This window comes from Colobus angolensis, unplaced genomic scaffold, assembly GCF_000951035.1.
Source record: "Colobus angolensis palliatus isolate OR3802 unplaced genomic scaffold, Cang.pa_1.0 Scaffold187, whole genome shotgun sequence".
Classification (NCBI taxonomy): Eukaryota; Metazoa; Chordata; class Mammalia; order Primates; family Cercopithecidae; genus Colobus; species Colobus angolensis.
The window spans coordinates 905,172-915,537 of record NW_012115010.1 but is presented as its reverse complement, the minus strand read 5'-3'; the positions used below and the strand labels follow the sequence as shown (position 1 = coordinate 915,537).

The 10,366-nt window shown below is 52.2% G+C and overlaps 2 protein-coding genes across 2 annotated transcripts in view; both read right to left on the bottom strand.

The window, feature by feature from the left end:
* The window catches only part of ASB16 (ankyrin repeat and SOCS box containing 16), a 21,420-nt gene extending 19,758 nt beyond the window's left edge, over nt 1-1,662 (bottom strand). The window contains exon 1 of the mRNA XM_011940167.1: nt 1,278-1,662. Within this exon, the coding sequence (XP_011795557.1) occupies nt 1,278-1,578 (301 nt within the window). The 5' untranslated portion in view covers nt 1,579-1,662. The remainder of the gene's footprint in view (nt 1-1,277) is intronic.
* Nucleotides 1,663-8,494: 6,832 nt separating this feature from the next.
* The window catches only part of LOC105510405 (chromosome unknown open reading frame, human C17orf53), a 43,207-nt gene continuing 41,335 nt past the window's right edge, over nt 8,495-10,366 (bottom strand). Inside the window, exon 10 of the mRNA XM_011940166.1 lies at nt 8,495-9,092. Coding sequence (XP_011795556.1) covers nt 9,031-9,092 — 62 coding nt within the window. The 3' untranslated portion in view covers nt 8,495-9,030. The remainder of the gene's footprint in view (nt 9,093-10,366) is intronic.

Here is a 10,366-nt window from a genome sequence, read left to right as displayed (position 1 = left end):
GGGTTCACACCATTCTCCTGCCTCAGCCTCCCGAGTAGCTGGGACTACAGGTACCGCATGGCCAGCTAATTTTTGTATTTTTAATAGAGATGGGATTTCACCATGTTGGCCAGGATGGTCTCGATCTCTTGGCCTCCTGATCTGCCCGCCTTGGCCTCCCAAAGTGCTGGGATTACAGGTGTGAGCCACCGCACCAGGCCCTTTTTTTTGTTGTTTTTGAGACAGAGTCTCACTCTGTCGCCAGGCTGGAGTGCAATGGTGTGATCTCGGTTCACTGCAACCTCCACCTCCCAGGTTCAAACGATTCTCCTGCCTCAGCTTCCCAAGTAGCTGGGACTACAGGCTCGCGCCACCATGCCCAGCTAATTTTTGTATTTTTAGGAGGGTCGGGGTTTCACCATGTTAGGATGGTCTCAATCTCCTGACCTCGTGATCCGTCCGCCTTGGCCTCCCAAAGTGCTGGGATTACAGGCGTGAGCCACTGTGCCCAGCCTAGCCAGAATATATTCTAAGGATATCATCTGGCAAGTACATAAAGATGTTCATCATACTGCTATTTAAAATAGTTTTAAAAAAATCTACCCAATCGATTTGGGGGCTAGTTATAAAATTCATGGCAGATGCCTCTACAGTAGAATTTATGCACATATATATACATATGTATTTTTCTTCCCCTGTGGAGATGGGGTCTTCTGTGTTGCTCAAGCTGGTCTAAAGCAGTAGTCCCACCTTGGCCTCTCAAAGTGCTGGGATTACAGCCATGAGCCACCGTGCCCAGGCCAAGAATATAACTTTTACCTTTTTTTTTGTTTTTTGAGACAGAATCTCATGCTGTCGCTTGGGCTGGAGTGCAGTGGGACAATCTTGGATCACTGCAACCTCCGCCTCCCGAGTTCAAGCGATTCTCCTGCCTCAGTCTCCTAAGTAGCTGGGATTACAGGTGTGCGCCACCATGCTAATGTTTTATATTTTTAGTAGAGACAAGGTTTCACCATGTTGTCCAGGCTGGTCTCGAACTCCTGACCTCGTGATTCACCCACCTTGTTCTCCTAAAGTGCTGGGATTACAGGCTCCCAAAGTGCTGGGATTACACTGCGCCCGCACCAACTTTTAATTCTTAAAAGACATACAGACTGCTAACTCTGCCTCATCTCTGTTTAGGAAAGGGCTGCTGTAGTCTGTGGTCTGCAGAGAAGGGGGGGGCCTAGACTCTCCCCCCTCCCCACCCACTCCCCTTCTTTCTCCCTCCTCTTCTGCCCTCTTCTGGTGCTCCCTACCCTGTTCAGCTGACCAGGCCAGCTGGTTGCTCACAGTCTCCACAATCATGTTGGCGGCCTCTTCATCTTGGAACAGGGCTTGGACCTGCTGCAGGTCCCCGGAGAACAGGGCATGGTGGACAGCTGGGTCTCGGCAGGAACGGTGAGGCCTAGTGAGTTGGGCCCGGGGACTTGACGGGCACCTGCGGCTCCGGCATTGCTGGGCAGCTGCCCGCCGCCGGTCCTCCCATTCCAGCCACTCCCGCTGCAGGCGGAGAGAGCGCAGCGTGGAAGAGGTGAAAGGGAAGGTCTCCCTTGCCATGGATGGAGCCCAGGGTTTGGAGCAGTGGCACCTGGGCAGAGCCAGGTTCCCTCAACCCAACTACCTCCCTTGCTCTGAGAAGCCACCCTGCCCCCTCCACCGTGAGCCAGAGAAAGCAGCAGCTGAGGCTATAAATAGGTCCTTCTCTGCTCTGGTAAACACAGTTTGCTCAGAGTCATGATCCTGGTGCTGAGAAGCTGATGGCCCAACCCCCAGCCCAGGGTGAGGGCCAGCCCCTGCCCCTACTGATACCCTTTGGTTGGTCAGCAGGCCGTCAGCTGAGGCCACCCCTGAACCCCAGCATCTGCATCCACCTTCATCTCTAGAGTGAGCATCTTGGGTTGGCAAGGTCCGGGGTGCGCGAAAAGGTCAGTCATGGAGATGGGCAGGGCTGGGAGGAAGACAAGGTGCCTCCAGCCTCTCTGATGTTGGCTGGGGGGCAGAAGCCACCACTGGCCCACGTGGGGGAGATAGGACTGATCTCAGTACAGGAGGTAAGGGGAGGTCAAGGCAGAGTTACTGAGTAGGTGAGCAGCTCTTCCCAGCATCTGCAAAGTAATCTACTGGCTCAGGGTCACAGTTTGTGAGAGGCAGAGCCAGAACCCCACATAGATGTGCTTTGGGCTCCTGCCTGTAAGTGCTTTGGCTCCTGCCTGTAAGCCTAGCACTTTGGGAGGCCGAGACAGGAGGATCGCTTGAGCCTAGGAGTTTGAGACTATCCTGGGCAACATCCTGAGACCTACATCTTTTTTTTTTTTTGAGACAGTCTCACTCTGTTGCCCAGGCTAGAGTGCAGTGGTGCAATCTTGGCTCACTGCAACCTCTGCCTCCTGGGTTCAAACGATTCTCTTGCCTCAGCCTCCTGAGTAACTGGGATTACAGGCACCCACCACCATGCCCAGCTATTTTTTGTATTTTTAGTAGAGACAGGGTTTCACCATGTTGGCCAGGCTGGTTTCGAACTCCTGACCTCGTGATCTGCCCGCCTCGGCCTCCCAAAGTACTGGGATTATAGGCATGAGCCACCGCCCCCGCCTCTCTATCTCTTTAAAAAAAAAAAAAAAAAGATGGTGCACTTTTTGGCTTCAGCTGCTGTAGCCACTGGGCAGCCTCCCCCATTCTCTAAGCAGGACAGACTGGTCTGTAGAAACTGCCCTCAATCATCCTTTTTTTTTTTTTTTTTTTTTCTCTCTCACTGTGTCGCCCAGGCTGGAGTGCAGTGGCGTGATCTCAGCTCACTGCAACCTCCGTTTCCTGGGGTTCAAGCAATTCTCCTGCCTTAGCCTTCTGAGTAGCTGGGATTATAGGCACATGCCACCACGCCCAGCTGATTTTTGTATTTTTAGTAGTAGGTTTTGCCATGTTGGCCAGGCTGGTCTGAAACTCCTGACCTCAGGCGATCTGCCCGCCTCGGCCTCCCAAATTGTTGGTATTACAGGCGTGAGCCACAGTTCCCAGCCCCTTCAATCGTTCTTGATTTATTTTTTTAACCCAGCTGCTAAGGGGGCTACATGGCTGGCCTGAGGAGAGCCAAGGGGTTAAGCTGGAAACTCTGGGAATGGACCTGAGATGTTCAAGCCACAGACCTGTTCTCTCTTAAGAAAAAGCAGCTGTGCTTCCAGGAGCCTCTAGGGGGAGGAATGAAGCCATGAAACCACACAAGCTGGTGTGCCTGCCAAGCTGGGGAAGGGGAGGGCACTGCCTCAAAAGTTCTGCGAATCCTGAGCTCACTCAGTGCACAGCGGCCTGCAGGCAGGGCTGGTCTGTCCCCTCTGCGTCTGGGGCTCCTCCTGATGCCTGTCCTGCCTCCTGGCCCTGCAGCAGCGCCTTGCCCAGTGGTCTTTTATTTCTTCCTCTCCCTAGGCCCTTCCCACAAGCAGGTTCTAGCTCCCAGCCTCACGTTTTCAGGCGCTGCCTCAAGTTCAGCCCCTCAATGCAATGCCTTAAACCTGAATCAACTCAGCCTCTCACCCGGTGTTTCTTCCTCTGGCCATATCCCTTCTGCCCCGCTGCCGGAATGATCTAAAATGGTTAATTCTCTTGCTTTAAAACTTCTGCTTACTTCCAATACCTATTCTTTCCTTTTATTTTTTTAAATAGGGCTCCAAATCCTGGCCTCAAGCAGTCCTCCGAAGTTGGCCTCCTGAATTGCTGGGATTACAGGTGTGAGCCACTGCACCCGGCCTGCCCTTTTCAACTAAGCCCCCAATTCCTTGGTTTGACCCCATGCCACTCACGTAAGATAGGCATCCTCATCACACGCGGCTCCCCACAACTGTTCCCTGTCAGGCCATTCCCTTAGCTCAGAATTCCCTCAACCCCTTCCCGAGGATCTACCCCTAAGGTCACCTGCTCTGAGGTCTCTTCGGCAACTCGTTGCCCGACTCCTATAGTTCCAGCCGCTGCCCAGTTTGCACTCCTGAAGGAATCAGGGGCACGCTGTAAAACACCTATCCGTGCTGTTGATGTGGGTCTGCCATGCTGGATGTGGGCTCCAGAGCAGGCCCTGGCACAGTCCAAGCACTTGGCTTATGGCACGCGGGCCTCTTATGTGTAGCGCATTGAATGAAGGTCCCTATTCTCTGCCAGAGCAAACACTTGTCCATCCACTTGCCTGCCCAAGTGGGTGGCAGCAGCCTGGGCTTTTTCTGGCACTGTCCTTACCTCCCTGTTCACCCATTCTCTGCCTGGCCCCAGCCTCTTGGTGGCATTCCAGGGTGGGGGATTCCAGAAGAGGAATGAGATCATACAAAGCAAAGCTTGGAGGTTCTCAGAGAACGGCACCTCTATAAATGCAGCCGTGATTAACCCTGTTGGCACCCATTCGGTGTGCTAATTGCCCCACCAACGACCTGGCTGGGCACCCACAGCTGGGTTCCCAGGGTTGAGAATCTGGCAAGGGTGGGTGGGACCAAGAGGGACGAAGGCAGGTGGGTGTCCGCTTCCTCCCTGAGGCACACAACAGTCATAGCCTAGCCTCTCCCCTGCCTTCTTGCCACACAGGCCTGAAGGAGCTAGGTACCCTAACGGCTCAGTCCTGAGATACCACTGTATTCAGTCCCCTTGTCTGTAGCGTTAGCTGCCTGAGGGCAGAGAAAGGAGGCCTTGACTTCAACCTGGAGGGAAAAGGGCCAGGTGATCAGATGCCCAGCCTGCCTTCTGGGAGCTCAGAGCCTGTGGGGTGGTGAAGCCAGGAGGTGAGCGTGGGATTGATCAGGACTGAGCAGGGAGACAGGGGCTCATGAGTGTCGAGAACGGGGAACAGGCCCAAGGCACAGAGGGGCTTTTATTTTTTTAGAGATGAGATCTCCCTATGTTGTCCAGGCTGGTCTCAACCTTCTAGGCTCCAGCGATTCTCGCACCTCAGCCTCCCAAGTGGCTGGGACTATAGGTGCATGCCGCCACTCCCAGCTGTGGGGGTTTAGGTGCAGGAAGATCCCATTGTAGATGGGGAGTTAGCAGGGAGTGGAAGGTGGGAGAGAAAGAAGTGCATGGTAGGTTCAGGTAGAAAGACCCAATGGGAATGTGAAGGGACCAGGGTGCAGAGGAATTAGCCCCCTCTTGCCGTGACCTTGTGGCACAGAAGCCTTCTAGAACAGGGCCCTGCTGTAATCAGCAGGTAAGTGAACATGGAGTTCTCAAAGCACTTACTCACTTCAGCCTTAAGACTGGGATCCAGTGGGGCGCTGTGGCTCACACCTGTAATCCTAGCACTTTGGGAGGCTGAGGTGGGAAGGATCACTTGAGCCCAGGAGTTCAAGACCAGTCTGGACAACACAGCAAGACCCATCTCTACAGAAAAATTTTGTTACTTAGCTGGGCGTGGTGGCACCCACCAGTAGTCCATTACTTGGGAGGCTGAGATAGGAGGATTGCTTGAACCTAGGGGATCGAGACTGCAGTGAGCCATGATCACACCACTACACTGCACTCCAGTTTAGTGAAAGAGTGAGACCATGTCTCTAAAAACAACAACAAATAACTGGAATCCATGGGATCAGTCTCTTTGGGAAAAGGAGATCAACGCTTTCCCCACAGAGGAGGGCCAAGCCCATGCCCATGGAAGGCCTCTGTCTCCTAGCTGCTTAGCGCAGGCTGAGCCTAAGACAGGAGGGGCTGGCAGTCACACAGGGCTATTTATTTTTTTTATTTTTATTTTTTGAGACAGTCTCACTCTGTCGCCCTGACTGGAGTGCAGTGGCACGATCTCGGCTCATTGCAACCTCCGCCTCCCGGGTTCACACCATTCTCCCGCCTCAGCCTGGGGAGTAGCTGGGACTACAGGTGCCCACCACCATGCCTGGCTAATTTTTTTGTATTTTTAGTATTTTTGTATTTTCACCATGTTAACCAGGATGGTCTCTATCTCCTGACCTCGTGATCCTCCCATCTCAGCCTCCCAAAGTGCTGGGATTACAGGCTTGAGCCACCACGCCCAGCCTGCTATTTATTATTTATTTACTTATTCAAGAGACAGCATCTCACCACCTTGCCCAGGCTGGGCTTGAACTCCTGGGCTCAAGTGATCCTCCCACCTTGGCCTCCCAAAGTGCTGGGATTATAGGCGTGAGTCTCCACGCCTGGCCCAAACTGGGCTCTTTAACCTGCCTCCTCTTGCCCATGAGTTGGGAGAGTTTTCCCAACTCTCCTTCCAGAAAGGAAAATAAGGTTGGCAACTTGGTATAATTAGACCTTTTACACCCCACCCATGCCCCTTGTCCACCTCTAGTCTGAAAAGTGGTACAGAGAAGCCACAGCAGCGGCCGGGCGCGGTGGCTCACCCCTGTAATCCCAGCACTTTGGGAGGCCAAGGCGGGCAGATCACAAGGTCAGGAGATCGAGACCATCCTGGCTAACACAGTGAAACCCCATCTCTACTAAAAATACAAGAAAACTAGCCGGGCGAGGTGGCGGGCGCCTGTAGTCCCAGCTACTCGGGAGGCTGAGGCAGGAAAATGGCGTGAACCTGGGAGGCGGAGCTTGCAGTGAGCTGAGACTGCGCCACTGCACTCCAACCTGGGCGGCAGAGCGAGACTCCATCTCAAAAAAAAAAAAAAAAAAAGAAGCCACAGCAACAAAGAGTTGCTTGGCAACAAAATTAAGTAGTTTGAGATCATATCCCAAAGTGTAAAATACCTGTGAGTCCATGCTGATATAAATGGATGAATCAATAAATGAGGGAGAACACGCAAATCTCCCACACAGAAGAATTCCAAATAAACTGTGTAGATAAACTGCCCTTAAGGAGGTAGAACATAATTCCCCAATTCTTAAATGTGGGCTCCACACAGAGACTTCCTTCCAAAGGGTCCAGTACAGAAAGAAGAAAAAGGAGTAACTTCACAGTGGAGAAACCTGGCAAAGCTTACCTCAGTCAGGTGATCAAAGTCAGCATAAACCCTTGATAAGATGTGGCGAGAATGGCACCTGACCTCTGGTCTTCCTCTCTAAAACCCAGAACCCCAGTCTAATCATCTAATCATTAATGGTTCATCAACTGTGACAAATGTACCATACTAACATAAGGTGTCAATAATAGGGGAGACCACACCTGTAATCCCAGCCCTTTGGGAGGCCAAGGCAGGAGGATCACAGGAGTTTGAGACCAGCTTGGGCAACAATAGTGAGACCTTGTCTCTACGAAAAATTTAAAAATTTGCCAGCCATAGTGGTGCTGCCTGTAGTCCCAGCTACTTGGAAAGTTGAGGCAGGAGGATTGCTTGAGCCCATTAAGGTGGAGGCTGCAGTGAGCTATGACTGTGCCACTGCACTCCAGCCTGGGTGACAGAGAGAAACCCTGTCTCGAAAAAATTGCCGGGCACAGTGGCTCATGCTTGTAATCCTAGCACTTTGGGAGGCTGAGGTGGGTGAATCACCTGAAGTCAGGAGTGTCAGACCAGCCTGGCCAACGTGGTAAAACCTCATCTCTACTAAAAATACAAAGATTAGACTGGGCACAGTAGCTCACGTCTGTAATCCCAGCACTTTGGGAGGCCAAGGCGGGCAGATCACCTGAGGTCAGGAGTTAAAGCCCAGCGTTGCCAACATGGTGAAACCCTGTTTCTACTAAATATACAAAAATTAGCTGGGCGTGGTGGCGGGCACCTGTAATTCCAGCTACTTGGGAGGCTGAGGCAGGAGAATCGCTTGAACCCAGGAAGCAGAGGTCACAGTGAGCTGAGATCACACCATTGCACTCCAGCCTGGGTGACGAGTGAAACTCCATGTCAAAAAAAAAAAAAAAATTTAGCCAGCGTGGTGGCGTGTTGCCTGTAATCGTAGCTTTGGGACACTGAGGTAGGAAAAAATTTTTTTTTTTTTTGAGACGGAGTCTTGCCCAGGGCCCAGGCTGGAGTGCAGTGGCGTGATCTCGGCTCACTGCAGCCTCCCCCTCCTGGGTTCAAGCAATTATCCTGCCTCAGCCTCTTAGTACCTGGGATTACAGGTGCGTGCCATCATGCCCGGCTAATTTTTGTATTTTTAGTAGAGACGGGGTTTCACCATGTTGGCCAGGCTGGTCTCGAACTCCTGACCTCGTGATCTGCCCGCCTCGGCCACCCAAAGTGCTGGGATTACAGGTGTGAGCCACCACGCCCAGCTGGCAGGAAAATCTCTTGAACCTGGGAGGTGGAGGTTGCAGTGAGCGGAGATGGCGCCACTGCACTCCAGCCTGGGCAACAGAGTGGGACTCCATCTCAAAAATAAATAAATGAAATAATAATAACTGGGAGACTGGGTGTGGGGTATGTGAGAACTCTCTGTACTCTCTTTGCAATAATTCTATGAATTTAGAAGTCTAAAAGTATAAAAAAAAGGAAAAAAAGAGATAAACAGTTGCCTGAGCCCTTCTGCGGCCACACAGCACCGGCAGGGCAGGCAGGAAGCAGCAGGGGTGGAAAGGAAAGGGAGGCAGAAGAAGCAGGAGCTGCTTTATTTCAGAACAAGGTACAATAGGCCACACCTCTGTCCTGCACCTGAGAACCTTGGACACGGATGAGCAGAGCAACCACAGATCTGAAGAGACAAAGCAGAGGAAGCCTGAGCATGCTCCTCCCCTGTGCAGAAGGGCAGGCCGCCATTGCTGTGGTGTAGCTTCTTTCAGCTCCTCAGCTGTCCAGGGACTAGGGTATGAAGGGACAAGAAAACCAGGCCCAATATCCTCTAAAGTTCAGCTGAGGCAGGAGAGGGACACCCAAGGCGAGGGTGACATGCCTTTCCTGTTGGCTGGAGAGCCAGTCTCGGGCCAGATTCTGGGGCCAATAGCAAAGGAAGGCCCAAAGTGGGGGCAGCGCAGAGATGAGGGGGCTCTCAGGGAAAACACCCCGGGTGGGAGCAACCACAGAAGCCCCCCGCTGTGTCCACTCTCCAATCATGCTGGCCTTCTTCTCCCCCTTGGACGTGACCAGACACACCCAGAGCTGCTCACGGTGCCTGTCCTGTGTTGGGGCAGTCTCAACTACTGGTCCCACAGAAGAATTCCTCAGGAAGCTCACTCAGGAGTCCATCCAGGTCATCTACAGAGAGGGGAATAATGGGTAGCCTTAGTGACAACATCAGGGTTCCCTATGACTCAGGTCCAAAGTTTCTGCCCTTCAGGAGGGCCTGTACCCATGCCAATGGGCCTGAGCCTGGCCTGACTTCAATCTTCCCTCTGCTCCCCCTGTATCCATACATGACAAAAGGCAGGGGCGTAATCCCTGGGCCATTCTGATGAGGAAGAGAATTCCCCTGGGCCTCACTGATTCCTCTCCTTCCATCCAGTCATAGTGCCAAACAGGAAGGCTTCAGAGGTCACCTAATGCAACCCTCATTGGCTGAGGGAGAAAGAGTGCTGGGAAAAGCCATTAGATGTGTTCAGAGTTACACAGTTCCTTAATTGGCTTCTCATCTGACAGTGGAAAATATCACCCCCTTCCTCAAAGTGCCGGTGTTAGACTACAGTTCTCAGATGTGGTACTTACGTCCGAGAACTTGGACACAGCTGACCTCAATAATCCCTAGCAATATTGTTTACTAGCAGCAGCTAATACTGACTGAGTGCTTGCTGTGTGCCTCAATAACCATTCATAGGTAGGGCATCTCCAGGTAGCTCTTGTTATCAACCCCACTTTACCTGAAACAAGCTTTTAAGAGGTAAAACAACTTGCCCAAGGTGAGCATATTCAGGCTCCATCTGACACCAGAGCCACGGCTGCCAACTAGAAAACTCCTGCCTACTGGATGGGATCAGAAAACCCTGGGAGTAACTTAGACTGTCTGTAAGCTACACCCAAGAGCCTAGCTCTTCATCTGGCAAGAGCATTCGGTAAATATCACTGCTGGAAGGAAGGACAAAAGTTAGTTTGGGGAGCATTCACAATTTCATTATGGCGACTGGCACTGTACCTAGGGAGGCAGGACTGGAATTTGCTTATAACAAAAAAAGTTCCCCTGCATTAACTACACCGTGACTGTCTAGAGAAACACGGTATGAAATGAAGGGGAATGGCAATTGGCTTGGGCTAGGAAACTAGGAATCAGGGTAAGAATCAAGAATCAATATTTGGGCCGTGTGCGGTGGCTCATGCCTATAATCGCAGCACTTTGGGAGGCTGAGGCAGGCGGATCACAAGGTCAGGAGATCGAGACCAGCCTGGCCAACCCGGTGAAACGCCATCCCTACTGAAAACACAAAAATTAGCCAGGTGTGGTGGCACGTGCCTGTAATCCCAGCTACTCGGAGGCTGAGGCAGAAGAATTGCTTGAACCAGGGAGGCAGAGGTTGCAGTGATCTGAGATCGCACCACTG